The sequence below is a fragment of the Oncorhynchus kisutch genome, linkage group LG1 (assembly GCF_002021735.2).
Source record: "Oncorhynchus kisutch isolate 150728-3 linkage group LG1, Okis_V2, whole genome shotgun sequence".
NCBI classification, from domain to species: Eukaryota; Metazoa; Chordata; class Actinopteri; order Salmoniformes; family Salmonidae; genus Oncorhynchus; species Oncorhynchus kisutch.
The window spans coordinates 17,137,241-17,158,657 of NC_034174.2; the positions used below are offsets into that span (position 1 = coordinate 17,137,241).

Sequence of the window (21,417 nt, forward strand, 5' to 3'; positions counted from 1 at the left end):
TCTAAACTTTTGGCCACAACTGTACATACACATACATATACAGTGGGGCAAAAAAAGTATTTAGTCAGCCACCAATTGTGCAAGTTCTCCCACTTAAAAAGATGAGAGAGGCCTGTAATTTTCATCATAGGTACACTTCAACTATGACAGACAAAATAAGGAAAAAAATTCCAGAAAATCACAAACAAGCAATATTTCTGGCTCTCACAGACCTGTAACTTCTTCTTTAAGAGGCTCCTCCGTCCTGCACTCGTTAACTGTATTAATGGCACCTGTTTGAACTTATCAGTATAAAAGACACCTGTCCACAACCTCAAACAGTCACACTCCAAACTCCACTATGGCCAAGACCAAAGAGCTGTCAAAGGACACCAGAAACAAAATTGTAGACCTGCACCAGGCTGGGAAGACAATCTGCAATAGGTAAGCAGCTTGGTTTGAAGAAATCAACTGTGGGAGCAATTATTAGGAAATGGAAGACATACAAGACCACTGATAATCTCCCTCGATCTCAGGCTCCACGCAAGATCTCATCCCGTGGGGTCAAAATGATCCCAAGAACGGTGAGCAAAAATCCCAGAACAACACGGGGGGAATGACCTGCAGAGAGCTGGGACCAAAGTAACAAAGCCTACCATCAGTAACACACTACGCCGCCAGGGACTCAATTCCTGCAGTGCCAGACGTGTTCCCCTGCTTAAGCCAGTACATGTCCAGGCCCGTCTGAAGTTTGCTAGAGAGCATTTGGATGATCCAGAAAAAGATTGGGAGAATGTCATATGGTCAGATGAAACCAAAATATAACTTTTTGGTAAAAACTCAACTCGTCGTGTTTGGAGGACAAAGAATGCTGAGTTGCATCCAAAGAACACCATACCTACTGTGAAGCATGGGGGTGGAAACATCATGCTTTGAGGCTGTTTTTCTGCAAAGGGACCAGGACGACTGATCCATGTAAAGGAAAGAATGAATGGGGCCATGTATCGTGAGATTTTGAGTGAAAACCTCCTTCCATCAGCAAGGGCATTGAAGATGAAACGTGGCTGGGTCTTTCAGCATGACAATGATCCCAAACACACCGCCCGGGCAACTAAGGAATGGCTTCGTAAGAAGCATTTCAAGGTCCTAGAGTGGCCTAGCCAGTCTCCAGATCTCAACCCCATAGAAAATCTTTGGAGGGAGTTGAAAGTCCGTGTTGCCCAGCAACAGCCCCAAAACGCCACTGCTCTAGAGGAGATCTGCATGGAGGAATGGGCCAAAATACCAGCAACAGTGTGTGAAAACCTTGTGAAGACTTACAGAAAACGTTTGACCTCTGTCATTGCCAACAAAGGGTATATAACAAAATATTGAGATAAACTTTTGTTATTGACCAAATACTTATTTTCCACCATAATTTGCAAATAAATTCATTAAAAATCATACAAATCCTACATAGTTGAAGTGTACCTATGATGAAAATTACAGGCCTCTCATATTTTTAAGTGGGAGAACTTGCACAATTGGTGGCTGACTAAATACTTTTTTGCCCCACTGTATGCATGTATGCATGCATGCATGCATGCATGTATGTATGTATGTATGTATGTATGTATATACACACACAAACATACACTTCTAATTCCATACATTAAAGAAAACTAAAGGTTGGTTTGTTCTGATTCCATTCACATTCACTAAAGCAAAGCCAAAAAAACTTGCTCAAGCCTAGCATAATTCTGTCAGGCAGCAGACATGAAGGCTAAACACACTGCTCTGAACTGATAGCCGGTACAGCGGTCTACGGCAGCGGTCTACGGCAGCGGTCTACGGCAGCGGTCTACGGCAGCGGTCTACGGCAGCGGTCTACGGCAGCGGTCTACGGCAGCGGTCTACGGCAGCGGTCTACGGCAGCGGTCTACGGCAGCGGTCTACGGCAGCGGTCTACGGCATGGGCCGTGGTGTGTAAGTCAGTGTGTACAAGAACACAAACCTGCAGCCTAGTCTACACAGAGTCTGCTCTCAGACCCAGTTACACAGGCAGACACATACAGTGCCTCAGAACTTATTCACACCCCTTGAGTTATTCCACATTTTGTTGTGTTACAGACGGATTTCAAAATGTATTAAATATAATCAAAGTGAAAACATGTTTTTAGAAATGTTTGCAAATGTATTGAAAATGCAGAAATATCTCATTTACATTATTATTCACTCCCGAGTCAATACTTTGTAGAAACACCTTTGGTAGCAATTACAGCTTTGAGTCATCTTGGGTATGTCTTCGGGGATTCTCTCATTTTCTTCCTGAAATATTTTTTCTCAAGCTCTGTTACGTTAGACAGGGAATCTTCAAGTCTTTGCACAGAATTCAAGTCTGGGCTTTGCCTAACCAAAGCCCAAACTTGAATTCAGGCTGTAACACAAAATGTGGAATATGCCAAGGGGTATGAATACTTTCTGAAGGCACTGTATATAGATGCCTAGAACAGTTGAGTCACAGGGGTGATGACAAACTATTAGTCATGGGTTATCAGCTTAGATCTTCCAGAAAGGAAGATGCCTGCTTCCACCGTGAAAGAGGGTTTTTGTACACAGGAAAACAGAAAGTGTGTCAGACTGAAAACTATTGATTTCTGCACCTCGTCTCACTCCTCTGGAAATGCTGCCACAATCTAAGTGACAGAAAAATGTCCATTTTTGTACATTGCCATTGTAGGATCATAACCCTGATTTCATTGCATTTGAATAGAGTCTAGATTGATAGTTTAAACTATCGTTTTGATCAGTTTAGGCAGGAAGATGCAGTTAGTTTTAGCTTGGAGAAAGAGGCTGTATGTCATTGACACGGCTGGCTAGACTGTCTGGCAGCTCTCTGCTGAAGCAGCAGGCCACTCAAGGTTTGCCAAAACCCCACATCTATTCTCCAGCCCTCTGCCAAGAAGACAGGTTCCCCACTGCCTTGCCCTACCATGTCACACTCTGTGATCATTAATATATAGCTCTGTAACACTGATTCCTGGAGACCTCACTAATAGCCCTCTTTAAACTCCGCTGTCCTCACACTGCATCTCTGAACTGCTCCCCTGTTCAAACAATAAGCCTTTCAACACTTCTCTTTTCATCAAGATGTACATTAGCCAATTCAGAATTATGAGTGAGTTTCTGAAAAGGGAAATCTTGTGGGAATCCCTGGTAAGGTTCTAAACTACCCGCATGTGTTTCTTCTAATTGGAGGTAGGATAGATGTGCATGCTCTCCTCGGTCTCAGCTCACTCAAGTAAAGCAGGCTGGGAACATTCATCATTCACATGACTTGACCTACATTCTAACCACTGGAGAAAGCAAGCATCACAGCTTCCTCTTTTCCTTTGAACTCTACATAGCCACAACTTTCAAAAGGGTGCTTTCACATTTTCCCTTTTGTTCCGGAAACGTTTGGTACCCTGACCCACGCTATAAAGCATGTGTGAAACGCAAAGGAACCCTGGCTGAAATGAATCCTGGAACTGCGTGAGTTCATGGTCCAAGATCCAGGACCAGAGTACCAGGTAATGGGACACGGTGAGTCACGCGGAACTTTTACTGCCCATTATAAACTCGCTAACGTCATTTAGAATGTATGTCTTGCTAATCGCAACCTGAAACGGTTATTTCCAGGTCTTGTGAATGCAAAACGTATTTGTAGAATCCTCACAAAATGCTCCAGGAAACCAAACCAGGGTACCGAATTTCATATGTGAAAACACCCAAAGGTTTCCAAGGAGTTAGACCAGCTTTTGTGTAATTGGCCAAGGTCGGGTAGGCTGGTGTGTGTGTGTTGTTCGGCAAGCCACTTGTGTTGAGGCTCCATTGTCTGGTGTTAATCTCATTAGTAACAAGAGCTGGGCAGCCAGGGCCAGGGAGCCTGTCACAGCAGCCACAGAATGACTCCTCAGACACAGTCAGCCTGGCTCTCTCTCCAATCTCCCATCTAGCAATAATCAGACCACTCACTGGGCCCTCCACCTTCTCTGTATCCTCTGTGAGGATGAGGTCAGAGGGGGAAGAGGAATGTCCAGGTGCTGCGTGTGTGATACAGTCACTATCGCCATCTCAGCATTACCTAGTCACAGTCGTATACAATGACAGACAGGGCTGGCTGTATGTTCATCGAAGACAGTAGGTTACATGGGGTGGATGTTACCTCCAGCTTCAGACTGTCTCCTTGGTCTGCAGTAGCCTGCTGGTGCTGTTCACACTGCAGGGACAGGGCCTCCCCCAGAGAGGATGCAGGCTCTGCTGATGGGAGTAGAAAATTAGTGGCTGGGATTTAAGGCACAGCTTGAGAACATTTGGATGTTTCTGAAAAACGCTGTGGTCTGACGCAGCATTTCTGTTGCTGAGAGTTGTTTGTGATTATATTTTCCCTGACTGCTTACCCCAGTGGCAGTCTATTAGCAGCAGCCAGACAGACACACAACCGAGGCACTGTTGGCATGAGGCTGTTAAGATCAGTGTAGTTTATTAACACCACTATTGTTTTCTGGTATCAGATTTACTATTTTTATTAGCTACTTACAAATCATGAATAAAAACACTTCATATTTTTATGATTTGGTTTGGCTAGCTTGTTATTAAAATGCTTTTCCCCCCACACTAACTGGACTGCATTCCAAACAGTGTGGGGGATTGGACTGCACGCAGCTAGCCTCCTTGACTGTTCCTAAGAATAATCATTCAGGAATAAAGAAAACAAAAAAAGCATTCCTTTCCTTAAGAGTCATGGAAAAATGGAGCTCATATCACAAGAACATATTAATGCGACTGACTGGTTGTGAAACTGATAGCCTGGAATGGTCTCCTCAAGTCTTGTCAGTTACTCTGTCAGGGGCTGGGATTCCTTTGTCATTGGGGCCAGGACGATACCAGTATCGCAATACTCGTTAGTATCGTGGCAAGGATACAACACACATAGTGGATTCATCTTCTTTAGGAAAACAGCCCTAACAAACATTATGTCATCCAGAGTCATATTCATTAATTCTCCAAACTATAGCACACAATATTGTAAGTACAGCAGGTTTTTAAATGACTAAAAAGTATGGTCTGCTTTGTGTTTTAATTTTAGTCATGGAAAAATGTTAAAACATCACAGCCCTATTTGTGCTTGTGTTGGGATCAGTAGAAGGGTCATGCTCCAAGAAGGCATGGCAATTCCAGCCTGCTAGCTAGCTGGTTGGGGTGGACTGCATCAATTCCAGCCTGATAGCTAGCTGGTTGGGGTGGACTGCGTCAATTCCAGCCTGATAGCTAGCTGGTTGGGGTGGACTGCGTCAATTCCAGCCTGCTAGCTAGCTGGTTGGTGTGGACTGCGTCAATTCCAGCCTGCTAGCTAGCTGGTTGGGGTGGACTGCGTCAATTCCAGCCTGCTAGCTATTGAAGACTCATGTTAAAAGGAACCACCAGCTTTCATATGTTCTCATGTTCTGAGCAAGGAACTTAAACATTAGCTTTCTTACATGGCACATATTGCACTTTTACTTTCTTCTTCAACACTTTGTTTTTGCATTATTTAAACCAAATTGAACATGTTTCATTATTTATTTGAGGGTAAATTGATTTTATTGATGTATAATATTAAGTTCAAATAAGTGTTCATTCAGTATTGTTGTAATTGTCATTATTACAAATACATTTTACAAATCATCCAATTAATCGGTCGACCTCTAATATACACACACACACACACACTTGGGCAAAAAAGTATTTAGTCAGCCACCAATTGTGCAAGTTCTCCCACTTAAAAAGATGAGGCCTGTAATTTTCAGCATAGGTACACTTCAACTATGACAGACAAAATTAGAAAATTTTAAAAAACAGAAAATCACATTGTAGGATTTTTAATGAATTTATTTGCAAATTATGGTGAAAAATTAGTATTTGGTCACCTACAAACAAGCAATATTTCTGGCTCTCACAGACCTGTAACAACTTCTTTAAGAGGCTCCTCTGTCCTCCACTTGTTATCAGTATAAAAGACACCTGTCCACAACCTCAAACAGTCACACTCCAAACTCCACTATGGCCAAGACCAAAGAGCTGTCAAAGGACACCAGAAACAAAATTGTAGACCTGCACCAGGCTGGGAAGACTGAATCTGCAATAAGTAAGCAGCTTGGTTTGAAGAAATCAACTATGGGAGCAATTATTAGGAAATGGAAGACATACAAGACCACTGATAATCTCCCTCGATCTCAGGCTCCACGCAAGATCTCACCCCGTGGGGTCAAAATGATCACAAGAACGGTGAGCAAAAATCCCAGAACCACAAGGGGGGACCTAGTGAATGACCTGCAGAGAGCTGGGACCAAAGTAACAAAGCCTACCATCAGTAACACACTATAACGCCAGGGACTCAAATCCTGCAGTGCCAGACGTGTCCCCCTGCTTAAGCCAGTACATGTCCAGGCCCGTCTGAAGTTTGCTAGAGAGCATTTGGATGATCCAGAAGAAGATTGGGAGAATGTCATATGATTAGATGAAACCAAAATATAACTTTTTGCTAAAAACTCAACTCGTTGTGTTTGGAGGACAAAGAATGCTGAGTTGCATCCAAAGAACACCATACCTACTGTGAAGCATGGGGGTGGAAACATCATGCTTTGGGGCTGTTTTTCTGCAAAGGGACCAGGACGACTGATCCGTGTAAAGGAAAGTATGATTGGGGCTATGTGTCTTGAGATTTTGAGTGAAAACAGCAAAGGCATTCCATCAGCAAAGGCATTGAAGATGAAACGTGGCTGGGTCTTTCAGCATGACAATGATCCCAAACACACCGCCCGGGCAACGAAGGAGTGGCTTCGTAAGAAGCATTTCAAGGTCCTGGAGTGGCTTAGCCAGTCTCCAGATCTCAAACCCATAGAAAATCTTTGGAGGGAGTTGAAAGTCCGTGTTTCCCAGCAACAGCCCCAAAACGCCACTGCTCTAGAGGAGATCTGCATGGAGGAATGGGCCAAAATACCTGCAACAGTGTGTGAAAACCTTGTGAAGACTTACAGAAAACGTTTGACCTCTGTCATTGCCAACAAAGGGTATATAACAAAGTATTGAGATAAATAAGTATTTGGTCAATAACAAAAGTTTTCCACCATAATTTGCAAATAAATTTATCAAAAATCCTACAATGTGATTTTCTGGATTTTTTTTTCTCATTTTGTTTGTCATAGTTAAATTACAGGCCTCTCATCTTTTTAAGTGGGAGAACTTGCACAATTGGTGGCTGACTAAATACTTTTTTGCCCCACTGTGTGTGTGTCTGTGTGTGTATATATATATAAAAAGAACATACCGATTAATCTGCCAATTTAATAAAAAATATACATTTTTATGTGTGTGTGTGTATATATACACACACACACATACATACATATTTATGTTCTTTTTTTTGGTCCTCCAATAATAGGATATGGGCTTTTTTTGGTCCTCCAATAATCGGTATCGGCGTTGAAAAATCACAATCGGTCGACCGTCGACCTCTAATCGGAGTATTTATCCTGTCTTATCCGGTGTCCTGTGTGAATTTAAGTGTGCTCTCTCTAATTCTCTCTTTCTCTCGAAGGACCTGAGCCCTAGGACCATGCCTAAGGACTACCTGGCCTGATGACTCCTTGCGGTCCCCAGTCCACCTGGCCGTGCTGCTGCTGCTCCAGTTTCAACTGTTCTGCCTGTGGCTATGGAACCCTGACCTGTTCACCGGACGTGCTACCTCTCCCAGACCTGTTGTTTTCTATTCTCTAGAGACAGCAGGAGCGGTGGAAATACTCTGAATGATCGGCTATGAAAAGCCAACTGACATTTACTCCTGAGGTGCTGACCTGTTGCAACCACGGTGATTATTATTATTTGACCCTGCTGGTCATCTATGAACATTTTAACATCTTGGCCATGTTCTGTTATAACCTCCACCCGGCACAGCCAGAAGAGCCTAGGTCCAAGGCCACCCCTCATAGCCTGGTTCCGGTCTTGGTTTCTTCCTAGGTTCTGGCCTTTCTAGGGAGTTTTTCCTAGCCACTGTGCTTCTACACCTGCATTTCTTGCTGTTTGGGGTTTTAGGCTGGGTTTCTTTACAGCACTTTGACATCAGCTGATGTAAGAAGGGCTTTATAAATACATTTGAGTGATTGATGTAAACTTCTGACCCACTGGGAATGTGATGAAAGAAATACAGGCTGAAATAAATCACTACTATTATTCTGACATTTCACATTCTTAAATTAGTGATCCTAACTGACCTAAGACAGGGAATATTTACTAGGATTAAATGTTAGGAACTTAAATGTATTTGGCTAAGGTGTATGTAAACTTCCGACTTCAACTGTAGGTAACAATACATCCGCCACGCTGATCCTCAACACGAGGGGTGCGTGCTCAGCCACATCATGTACTCCCTGTTCACGCATGACTGCACGGCCAGGCATGACTACAACACCATCATCATTAAATTAGCTGATGACACAACAGTGGTAGGCCTGATCACCGACAAACGACGAGACAGCCAATAGAGAGGTCAGAAGACTGAAAGGAGGCTGAAAAGATTTGGCATGGGTCCTCAGATCCTCAAAAAGTTCTACAGCTGCACCATCGAGAAAATCCTGACTGGTTGCGTCACTGCCTGGTATGACAACTGCTCGGCTTCTGACTGCAAGGCGCGACAGAGGGTAGTGTGAACAGCTAAGTACATCACTGGGGCCAAGCTTCCTGCCATCCAGGACCTCAATACCAGGCGGTATCAGAGGAAGGCCCTAAGAATTGTCAAAGACTCCAGCCACCCTAGTCATAGATTGTTCTCTCTGCTACCGCACGGCAAGTGGTACCGGAGTCTAGGTCCAAGAGGCTTCTAAACAGCTTCTACCCCCAAGCCATAAGACTCCTGAACATCTAGTCAAATGGTTACCCAGACTAATTGCATTGCCCCGCCCCGCCCCCACACCACTGCCACTCTCTGTTGTCATATATGCATAGTCACTTTAAAAACCTACATGTACATACTACCTCAACTAACCGGTGCCCCCGCACATGGAATCTGTACCGGCACCCCCCTGTATATATTGTTCTTTTTTACTGTTGCTCTTTAATTACTTGTTACTTTTCTTCCCTCTTATTCTCATCCATATATTTTTTTAACTGCATTGTTGGTCAGGGGCACGTAAGTAAGCATTTCACTGTAAGGTGTTGTATTCGGGCGCAAGTGACTAATAAAATTTGATTGCAAAGTTAGGACTACTTTTAACAATTCCCCCTGGTTTTTGTTTGGCATCCGTTTAAAAAGTGAAAAATCGGAGTCTCAGCATCATTCTGTTACCGTGGAATTTCCATCTCTGATCCCATTGCATCTTGACTGAGAAGGGGGAGACATCGGAGTTACTGGGTAAACAGAGATAGGCCTAACCTAGAGTTATAATACAGAGGAAACACAGGAAGGGTAAACGACGTCAACCAGACAGGCTTCCCCACTCCTGGAGCACATTAGAGTGAAGGGGTTGGGCTGTGAGGCGTGGAGGGGTTGGGCTGTGAGACGTGGAGGGGTTGGGCTGTGAGACGTGGAGGGGTTGGGCTGTGAGACGTGGAGGGGTTGGGCTGTGAGGCGTGGAGGGGGTTGGGCTGTGAGGCGTGGAGGGGGTTGGGCTGTGAGGCGTGGAGGGGGTTGGGCTGTGAGGCGTGGAGGGGGTTGGGCTGTGAGGCGTGGAGGGGGTTGGGCTGTGAGGCGTGGAGGGGGTTGGGCTGTGAGGCGTGGAGGGGGTTGGGCTGTGAGGCGTGGAGGGGGTTGGGCTGTGAGGCGTGGAGGGGTTGGGCTGTGAGGCGTGGAGGGGTTGGGCTGTGAGGCGTGGAGGGGGTTGGGCTGTGAGGCGTGGAGGGCGTTGGGCTGTGAGGCGTGGAGGGCGTTGGGCTGTGAGGCGTGGAGGGGGTTGGGCTGTGAGGCGTGGAGGGGTTGGGCTGTGAGGCTCACTGATGGAGCAGTAATGAGGACTCCAATCAACAGTACACCTAATTAAATCATCTGGAGCTAAATCACAGACACAGGGAAGGAATCACATGAGATTATGGCCCACACTAGCCCTGGCCTCTAAACAATGGCCTGTAATCTGGGATGCTAAATCCAAAGCTAATCAGGAGCGCACCGCTCAGAGCCTTAGGGCTCTCATGGGGTCTGAGGCTGTTGTCCACACAGCACAATAATTACATTACGGACATGCAGCTCTAAGGAGAACTAAAGGAGGGTGGTGTATGGGCTACTACAGTCTACATACCCCACTAGACTAGCATTTAATATTCACTTTTAATACTCAGGTGAAGTTGTCGCAAGGATAAAATTATATCCATGTAAAAGATTTCCATGCTGATCTGTTCCACAGTATCAACAAGGTGAACTAGCAGAAATGGGCCTATATAAACCCAATTACGCTGGCCTATTTCTCAAGCCTCGCACCGAATGTGGATATAGCATTCATCTGCTGATTCTTCAGCGCGTTGTGTTTCAGGGATCACCAGCTGGAGAACCCTTTTCACCCAATTCTACAGAGTTGGACTGTAATAAAACAGATGTGGAGACCAAAAACTGGCCTCCGGATAAACGGAATGTTGGTCAATCCATCGATAAACAGTGGAGACTAATCCAAATCTGAACAGTGGAGCGAACAGTCCTTCAGTGTAATAAATTCTAATCTCTGACCATCTCTGTCTTATTTCACTGTAGAGCCTCTAGCCCTGCTCAATATGCCTTAACCAACCATGTTGTTCCACCTCCTACATATGTAATGACATCACCTGGTTTAAACATCTCTAGAGACTAGATCTCTCTCATCATTACTCAATGCCTAGGTTTACCTCCAATGTACTCACATCCTACCTTACCTTTGTTTGTACACTATGCCTTGAATATATGCTATCGTGCCCAGTAACCTGCTCCTTTTACTCTCTGTTCCGAACATGCTAGACGGACAGTTCGTATAGCATTTAGCCGTACCCTTATCCTACTTCTCCTCTGTTCCTCTGGTGATGTAGAGGTTAATCCAGGTCCTGCAGTGCCTAGCTCCACTCCCCAGCATGAGCTCAGAAGATAGATGGGGTGCAATCAATTCACATATGGTAGAGTGCACAGCTGGGGGCAGAGGGAGGTCTATAGCAAGTGGCAACAGTGAGAGACTTGTTTCTGGAAAGATACATTTTTAGAAGTAGAAGCTCAAATTGTTTGGGTACAGACTTGGATAGTAATACAGAACTCTGCAGGAATAGATATAGCAAGCAGCTTCAGTGGTAGCCGCAATAGCAAGCAGCTTCAGTGGTAGCCGCAATAGCAAGCAGCTTCAGTGGTAGCCGCAATAGCAAGCAGCTTCAGTGGTAGCCGCAATAGCAAGCAGCTTCAGTGGTAGCCGCAATAGCAAGCAGCTTCAGTGGTAGCCGCAATAGCAAGCAGCTTCAGTGGTAGCCGCAATAGCAAGCAGCTTCAGTGGTAGCCGCAATAGCAAGCAGCTTCAGTGGTAGCCGCAATAGCAAGCAGCTTCAGTGGTAGCCGCAATAGCAAGCAGCTTCAGTGGTAGCCGCAATAGCAAGCAGCTTCAGTGGTGGCCGCATTAACAAGCAGCTTCAGTGGTGGCCGCAGTAACAAGTGAAGTAGCTACTGCATCTTCATGTCTGAGGACATTATGTCTGGACACGTCTAACAGACCATGCCTGTTCTGCCATTCCCCATGGCTCTGTTTCAATGCCACCCTGACTGAGCGCTGAACTGTTCAAACATTAGCAAGTTATTTAACCATTTTTTCCACTCTGACTTGTTCTGGGAACAACCTCTCTCAGAAGAATAAGGAATGAGGAGGAAGATTAAGGACGGGATAGAGAGAACAAGAAAGTAAACGAGAGTGAGGAAAGAGAGGGGGACCTGGAGCGGACTGGGACAGGCCTCAGGAGAGAGCCATGGGTGCCCTTGAAATTGCCTGACTCATTACTGCAGCAATGGCCATGCATGTGGAAGGGGAGCTCAGAGAGAGCTGTGTGAGTGTTAGAGAGTGAGTGAAAGTGAGAGAGAGTCCTGGTTAACCCCTGAAGGGACACTTCAAAGGCCCATACGCTCCTCTCCTTCCCCTGCTTCAAATACCACACAGTGTTACAGTGGAGCAGGTAAGGGGAAAATGTTAACACCTCATCCTTAACCTGTGTGTTCTGGACCAGATAAGGATGAAATAATAACTGGGGAGGTCTAATGGAGAATGGTGTACAGGAGCTCCCTTTAACTGAAATACCTTGTTGGAGAGGTTCAACACTAGTGCTCCCATAGACCTCATAGCAGTAGAGCAAATCGGGGGGCCATTGGAAACTTTGCTAAAGCAAACAGATGTGCTGCACCCCTACCACAGCCTCCAGCCTATCCCTCAAAACAGAGTATCTGAAGCTGAGTCCCCAAATCCCTGTATGCATGGATAACCAGGGCTACAGAACCCTTCTCCTCATATCTGGGTTTCCCATCACCGCTGTCTAATGACAAGCAGAGCAGAAAGGGGTACATGTCCCTGGGGCAACTGGAAAGTAGGCAAAGGCTCTAACTCCATGTACTCCTGTCCCAGTAAATAAGTGACTTGCCTAGTTAAATAGTTAAATAAAGGTAAACTCCTGTCCCAGTCCCCATGCTGCTCTGCACACTGACAGACCACATTACAATTAAGGGACTGGCCTTAGTGACTCGAATTTGTCTATATGGAGCAGAATAAAGCACACATTCACAGCGTCCGTACAGGTCTGATAAGCTGTGTGGTGAAAGATGCCGTTGAAACAGCAATCTCCCAGCCTGTTTTAGATGACAACAACATGGAAAACAAAACCAGAGGTCACCATTATTGCATCAAACAAAGCTGTCCATTCACCCACAACACTTCAGACGAATAGGCAAGCAAATCAAATTAATGTTTAAATAAGGCTAAACCAATAACCAACTAAACATTATTTCCATTTGTGTACAGGGGTTGTGCTGTCCATGCCAGCCTTTATGAACAGAGTCATACAGCCCTCCTAGGCAGAGTGCAGGAGCCTTTTCCCCTCTGAATCTCTTCTTCCTCAAGCAAATGGCAGAGCTGCCAACAAATCCTTCCCTATAGCACCTTAATATCCTTCACATTGAAAAGCATGTGTGCAGACAGTGTGTGTACGTGCGGACAGCAGCGTGTGTCACTGAGCTGAAGTGGAGGACATGCTAGCTAGCGCATTATAGATTTGACTGCAGCATGGATCCACAGGGGTAAGGATGACAATCGGCAGGAGCTAAAGCCCCCTGACATCAACAACCTGCATGCCTGTGGTCAGAGCAGAGAAGTGACATGCCAAGCTAAGGAGATTACACCTTCTCTCACTCAGCCCAAAGAGTAGCTCCTGCCCTGCCTGGCAGCCACACGACAACTAAAGCCCTCGCTGGGTTTATCTGTGGGCAGAGCCAGGCCAACAGACTGTCAACCACATCCCTCATCTTGCTCAACATATGTGGCAAAAGTCAGGGCATTTCATCATCTTTAAGGCACTCAATACAAAACCAAAATGTTTATACGTAGACAGCAAGGTAACCAGAGACATTTTGCTCTATCCCCCCAGTCTTCCATTAGGTCAATGGGCAATATAGCTACAGTATGCTGTAACCTAAAAGCAAGCTTCCTTGGACAAACTACTGCATTGAGATGTGAATTGAAAAGCAATGTTTTAACCCAGGGCAGTAGTCTGTCAGCCTAGACACATTTTCTCCTCCTCCTCGGTCTGACTGAGAACCTCCTCAGGGAGCTGCAGTGTCATTACAGCCAGAGAGAGAACAAAAGGGAGAACGATGTGTGTGTCCACCAAATTCCATCCCACCCAGCAACAAATACCCCTCAGTCTCACCTGACAAAACAAAAGATGAATCCCATTCAACAGACACATCCCACCTGGCACCACAAGTGCCTTCTGAACACTGTCTTCTGAGTTGAACATTACTTTTAGACACCTTTGTCCATCACACCATGACACTTAACTTCTTCGGGGTAGGGGGCAGTATTGGGAATTTTGGATGAAAAGTGTGCCCAAATTAAGCTGCCTGCTACTCAGCCATAAAGGCTAGAATATGCATATAATTAGTAGATTTGGATAGAAAACACACTGAAGTTTCTAAAACTGTTTGAATGATGTCTGTGAGTATAACAGAACTCAAATGGCAGCAAAAACCTGAGAAAAAACAACAACCCGGAAGTGGAAAATCTGAGGTTTGTAGTTTTTCCACTCAGCCCCTATCGAATACACAGTGGGATATTGATCATGTTGCACTTCCTACGGCTTCCACTAGATGTCAACAGTATTTAGAAACTGGTTTGAGGGTTCTACTATAAAGGAGGGGCTCATAAGAGCTCTTGGAGTGAGTGGTCTGGCAGAGTGCCACAGGCTCAGTCTCGCGCGCTCACGTGAAAGGTAGCTACGTTCCACTTCATTGCTGAAGACAAAGGAATTGTCCGGTTGGAATATTATTGAAGATTTATGTGAAAAACATCCTAAACATTGATTCTAAACATTGATTCTAAATATTGTTTGACATGTTGCTACGAACTGTAACAGAACTTTTTTTGACTTTGTCTGCTCCTAGTGAAAGTGCGTCATGAATGTGGATTACTGGACTGAACGCACAAACAAAAGGAGCTATTTTGACATGAATTATGGACATTATCGAACAAATAGAACATTTGTGGAACTGGGATTCCTGGGAGCGCATTCTGATGAAGATCATCAAAGGTAAGTGAATATTTATAATGCTATTCTGACTCCAACATGGCGGATATCTGTTTGGCTTGATTTGGGCTCTGAGCACTGTACTCAGATTATTGCTTTTTCTGTAAAGTTTTTAAAAAATCTGACAGCAGTTGCATTAAGGAGAAGTGTATCTATAATTCCGTGCATAATACTTGTATTTTCATCAACATTTTATGAGTATTTCTGTAAATTGATGTGGCTCTCTGCAAAATCACTGGATGTTTTGGAACTACTGAACGTAATGCACCAATGTAAACTCAGATTTTTGGATATAAATATGAACTTTACCGAACAAAACACACATGTATTGTGTAACATGAAGTCCTATGAGTGTCATCTGATGAAGATCAAAGGTTAGTGATTAATTGTATCTATATTTCTGCTTTTTGTGACTCCTCTCTTTGGTTGGAAAATGGCTGAATGCTTTCTGTGACTCGTTGCTGACCTAACATAATGATATGTTCTGCTTTTGCCAAAAAGCGTTTTTGAAATCGAACACTGTGGTTGGTTTAACGAGAATTTTATCTTTAAAATGGTGTAAAATACTTCTGTTTGAGGAATTTTAATTATGGGATTTCTGTTGTTTTGAATTTGGCGCCCTGCAGTTTCACTGGCTGTTGACAGGTGGGACACTCCCACGTACCCTAGAGAGGTTAACTCAGCATTACCACGGCATGCTGTTCAAAGGGAACTTCTACCCAAAGGTGCACAGTACGTTTCTTTAAACCGCCCAACTGGTCATTGAATGCTAAAAGCATTTAACATTTTTTTTTTTGTGGAAATGAAAGACCCAAAATGTTGGCCAATAACATCCTCAAAGAGCAACATTTCTGTTCCCGTCATTTCACTGAGCTAAACAAGAAATTACTTGAAAAATGACAACTCTCAGAAAATACAATGACTCGTATTTGAAGTCACACTTATAGGGGGACATGTTTGTTTCTGTATCTTCTCTTGGGGTCCTGTAGATCAGGGCAGCTTTTTACCCTCCTGCTGTAAAGTTAATACGAAATGTCACAACAGATCCCATTGGAAAAGGCTCCAAGGAGAGAGAGAGAAACTGTCCAAGAAGAACAGCATGTTGTACTCATGAATTATCTATTGAGATTACACTGCCCTGACCTTTTGAATGCTCCAAGGCAGCCTAGATGCAACAAGATGGGCAGTTTCAAGGCTCCTACAGTTCAGCAGCAAGTAGACCCAATTGAACTAGAGGGAAGGACATGCAAAATAGTCTACTAAGCCTTTGATTGTCAGGTACTTAACATTAAAAGAGAGGTTCTCTCTCCTCCTGAGTCAAGGAAAAAATAAGTTCAGTATGCAATGAGGGGATAACATAAGGAACATTCAGAGCCTGCAGCCATCCCACAGACAGCCTAGCCTAATGCCTGTTGGACAGAAGAGGGATTGAGGAAATAATTTCAAACGGCACAAGTCTGGTCCTTTTTCAGAGCTCCCTCCCTGGTGTTGACCAACCTACAGTGTTAATCATGTGCTCCAGTATCACACCTCGGCTCTGGTCCAACAGTGGCTCGGGACAGAGAGTGCGTCTATAGCTGCCTTGAGTGTTGACGGAGTCAAGGGTATAATACACAAAACTAATGGGATTGGACTGTTATACATACTGTAACAATGGAGTGCAAAGAGAAGAGAACAGGATTAGCTACAATGCCAGAGTTATGGGATTGTGTCTCTGTGGGACTAATCAAAGTACGGAAGAAAAGGCTAACGATATTCATTGACTGAGTTTGTGGTAATATTGGGAATATCAAAGGGAAATATTGAATTGGATTGTTGCTCTACATACTCTAGCATTAGTCTATACAGAGATGCTATTCCTTATTTTAGACTACATGTGTAATGCCATGATGTAACTAAATCAGCTGAATCGTTATTCTTTGTGAGCCCAAATGAAGGACAATTGTAGTGATGGAAATGTCATGGAAAGTCAGCCCATAAGGGTGGGGGGAAACAGCTTGATGGGATTTCATAGTGCCCGAAACAACATTGATAGAAAATAAACCACCACGTATAAAAATCTGATTTGTGCTTATTCAACCTGTTTACTCTGCCAGAGGGGCAAAGATGGTGTGTTCATATGCGAATCAACAGTTGGTCCTCCAGCCCTTGGCAGAAGATGTTTGTTTAGCCTATATTATAGTAAAACAATTGTCTTGACTGACAATAGCGTTACTCTGGTGTTGTTAATCTTTTGAGGTAAACATCAAGGACAATACATCAACTAGTTCCCCTCTCAGAAAAGGGCACAGAGATCAATAGTCAGGTTGTTAACTGACTATCCTGCCGATCCTTGACTTCGGTGATGTCATTTACAAAATAGCCTCCAACACTCTACTCAGCAAATTGGATGCAGTCTATCACAGTGCCATCCGTTTTGTCACCAAAGCCCCATATACGACCCACCGATGCAACATGTATGCTCTCGTTGGCTGGCCCTCGCTTCATATCCGTCGCCAAACCCACTGGCTCCAGGTCATCTATAAGTCATTGCTAGGTAAAGCCCCGCCTTATCTCAGCTCACTGGTCACCATAGCAGCACCCACCCGCAGCACGCGCTCCAGCAGGTATACTTCACTGGTCACCCCCAAGGCCAATTTCTCCTTCGGCCGCCTTTCCTTCCAGTTCTCTACTGCAAATGACTGGAACGAACCTCAACACCATATTGTTATTTATTCTGCTCCTTTGCACCCCAGTACCGCTACCTGCACACTCATCTTCTGCACATCTATCACCCCAGTGTTTAATTTGCCATACTGTAATAATTTCGCCACTATGACCTATTTATTGCCTCACCCCCCTTATCCTACCTCATTTGCACACACTGTATATAGACTTTCTCTATTGTATTATTGACTGTATGTTTGTTTATTCCATGTGTAACTCTGTGTTGTTTGTGTCGCACTGCTTTGCTTTATCTTGGCCATGTAGCAGTTGTAAATGAGAACTTCTTCTCAACTAGCCTACCTGGTTAAATAAAGGAGAAGAAAAACAAAAAAATTGAGCTCAGTTTCAAAAGGCTTTCATTCCCCCCTAATTCAACTCCTGAGCCCTGGCTATGACTAACACTTAGAATTCTGGACACCCCAGGGTACTAGACGAGGAGAAAGGACGTCCAGTGGAACTGACCTGTATCTCCTCGTAGGCCTCGTCAATAGTGGTGACCTGGTGTTGCTCGTGTAAGGCTGGCTCATCACAGAAGAAGCATACCAGGCTCTTGTCGCTGAGGCAGAAGAGCTTGACCTTCTCATGGTCCTTACACGGATAGGAGCTCCTCTGCGCGTTGAGGATGGCGTCCAGCGGGAAGGCTGAGTAGCGCTCCACGATGTTGGACAGCTTGAGGCTTGGGGAGAGAAGAGGGTCTGCGAAGGTCCTCCTACACTCAGGACAGTCTCGGGCCCAGTGGGGCTCCTGCCTGCTCCAGTGCTCAGTTATACACTTACGGCAGAAATAGTGCTCACAGCCAAAACTGACAGGGTCCTGATAGATACTCAGGCAAATGGAACACAAAAGCTCGTCCTTCAGGCAGCAAGCCATTTGCAAACATAGAGGTTGAGATGCATCTGACTGCACACTGCTTGGGAGCAGTATGCACCTGGTTATATTTTTCAATACACTGTTCTGGACTGAGAGATCACATCAGGGTTTGGTTCTTGACTGTCAGTTCAATGACACCCACTTCAGAATCTTGGCCACTATTCTTTGATCTTTCTGCAATGACAAAACACAGACATAGCCACTGTGGAGCAATCTAATACACAGACAGCAGCAATTCACACGTATGTAACATTATGCTAAAATATATACATCAAAGTAAATCTGATAAAGGGTTTAAGTAGTAAACCAGACATCTTTGGCATTCATCTCTTGGTGAGCAATAGCCAGCAAGGATAAGCTGTGGTCGCTGGAAGTTGTGATTTAACCACTTGTTAGCTAGGAAATTTGAACCACTGTCAATTCTATGGCTTTTGAATTGCATACGTGGTAAAGCAAAAAGATTGAGCTTTGTTTTTTTAACAGCATGGTTACATTCTCATTGTCTTCTACGACGATGGAGTCGCTCAACACAGCAACTGCAGTATTTTGACCTGTCCTCCTTTGGACACTGGCCGAATTAATGTCATAAGCTAGCACGTTAGCTAGCTACGCTTGTAGGGGAGCTAATTTATATGTCCAATAATGACCCCCGGCTAAGAATCGACATGTCTATAAAAATAAATAAAAATAAGTGAGATAACAAGCTCCCTTAATTTGCCATACAACTTATTTAACTCACGTTTGTTACCTGGCTATTTCTGAATTTCGTTTCGCTTGTCAGCTAATATTTTCAATTGCAAAACTGACAACGTTAGCTGTCTAATTCGATAGCTAGCTAACCTTAGTTGCCTTGCTGGCCAGCTGGACTTAAACATAGCGATCTGCCTTCTCCGTAAGAAAGAGAAGGAGATCAACTTACCATAGCAAATCTCTTTAAAATGTTACATTAAATCATTTTGCTTTAAACGCAACCCTGTCTGATATTTTCCAGACAATAAAAGACAACCGCACCAGATCAAATTAATAATTTCAGACAACCTCACTCACAAGCATTCACGGCACCCAAACTGACATCCACTGCTGCTCAGTCGATCTCACTCTCCTTCAGAAAGGAATTAAATACAGCAATAGAAACAAACCAACGCCTCCACCTGCGCGAACTATGGGTGTCACACTGACACATCAAAACTCTTCGTTCAATCTGTGGTTGCGGATTCACATACACATGTTATTTGCTTGAGTTAAAATTTAAAACGCATAAATGATTACGTACATACAAGTACACAGACGGAGGAAAACATTGGCTACTACTGGAGATAAATGTTGTACCCCTATAAACGAATGGAATCGCGCAAACTTCCACGCGCTCCGCTGAAAGACAAAGATTAGTTCCGCTAGCACAGCAACACAAACGTCAAAGACAGTAAAGTCACAGAGTTTCTAAACACAGAGGCGCATCATTGCAAGACTTCCGGGAAGGCTTACGGAACAGACCAAGCAGACCAGGCTGGGTTTGAGAAGGCAATGAGAGAAGTGAACGATTCTTCCTTAGCTGTTCATTTTCTAGAAATCTAAAGGCACAACCTAGATTCGAGTCAATGTCTGCCGAACGGTTTGTGCTGATTGTGACCGCCGGTTAAATGGTGTCCCTTGAGAATGCAAGAACAAGATGTATGTCATGAGAAGTGCAGCATATTCATACGGAGACATATGAATATATGATATACTTGGAATATGGAGGAGGAATGGAGGGGAAAACAGAGGCAGATGAGGTCTAAGAGAGAGAGGGAGGAAGACTGAAAAGATTTGGAGTGTGTCCTCAGATCTTCAAAAAGTTATACAGCTGCACCGTTGAGAGCATGACTGGTTGTATCACTGCCTGGTATGGCAACTGCTCGGCCTCCAACCGCAAGGGTAGTGCATATGGCCCAGTAAGGGTAGTGCATATGGCCCAGTACATCACAGGGCTCAAGCTTTCTGCCATCCAGGACCTCTATACCAGACGGTGTCAGAGGAAGGCCCTAAAAATGGTCAAAGACTCCAGCCACCCTAGTCATAGACTATTCTCTCTGCTACTGCACGGCAAGCGGTACCGGAGCGCCAAGTCTAAGTCCAAAAGGCTTCTTAACAGCTTCTACCCCCAAGCCATAAGACTCCTGAACAGCTAATCAAATGGCTACCCACACTCTTTGCATTGCCCCCCCCCCCCCCATATTACCTCAATTACCTCAATTACCTCAACTAACTTGTGCCCCCGCACATTGACTCTGTATCGGTTCCCCCTGTATCAAATCAAATCAAACGCAGAGCCTCGCTACTGTTATTTTACTGCTGCTCTTTAATTGTCCTTTATTTTTATTTTTCACTTATCTATTTTTTACACATATTTTTCTTACAACTGCATTGTTGGTTAAGGGCTTGTAAGTAAGCATTTCACTGTAAGGTCTACACCTATTGTATTCGGCACTTGTGACAAATACCTTTTGATTTGATTTGATTTGAAGAGGGTGAGCTTGTGTCGGTTAAAAATGGCGGAAAAAGGGAGATGGTTTGTTAAAGAAGAATGATAGAAAGTGTAAGCAGAGTGAGCTGAAGACAGGAGGAGAAATGGAAGTGAATGAGGGCAAAGTATCAGGGGTGGTAGGTGTGGTGAAGTTCTCTGAGCCTGAGGCTTGGACCGAGGGTCAGGATAAAGATGAGTCTGTGACAGTAGGAGTGAAGTTTTTGGAAAAAGTGGATCCTTGCTTTTTGGCTGATCCATTTGTGGTTTCATGGTGAGTGAAAACAGAGTTGGGTGCAGTGGAATTGGTGAGGGTAACCAGAAGTGATCTTGTGATAATTGTTTGTGTTTCTGCTGGTCAGAGCGAGCAGGCGCTCCACGTTAAATGAATGGCAATAAATGTGAATTGTTTTGCTCTCAAGAAAAGGGCACCATTGGAATGAGTGATTACTGGGGTAGCAGTAAATGTGAAAGTTGACCAACTGAAGGGAAAGATTCCTGGTGTTTGTGATGCTCGTCGTTTAGTGCGACACAGACAGGGTGGCATGAGTGGTGAAACAGAAAAGTCGTTGTCTGTTCTTTTGAGT

At 44.4% G+C, this 21,417-nt stretch overlaps 1 protein-coding gene across 4 annotated transcripts in view; it reads right to left on the reverse strand.

Moving 5' to 3' along the window:
- LOC109898335 (E3 ubiquitin-protein ligase TRIM62) overlaps positions 1 to 19,841 on the reverse strand; it is a 41,992-nt gene extending 22,151 nt beyond the window's left edge. The window contains exons 1-2 of one of the 4 annotated variants that reach the window (XM_031788520.1): positions 19,378 to 19,841; positions 17,923 to 18,504 (exon numbers count right to left, since the gene is read on the reverse strand). In XM_031788520.1, the coding sequence (XP_031644380.1) occupies positions 17,923 to 18,330 (408 nt within the window). In that variant the 5' untranslated portion in view covers positions 18,331 to 18,504; positions 19,378 to 19,841. Of the gene's footprint in view, positions 1 to 17,922; positions 18,505 to 19,249 lie in introns of all 4 variants that reach the window. The other 3 variants (XM_031788549.1, XM_031788580.1, XM_031788625.1) reach the window with 3 other exon arrangements.
- Positions 19,842 to 21,417: the final 1,576 nt, after the last annotated feature.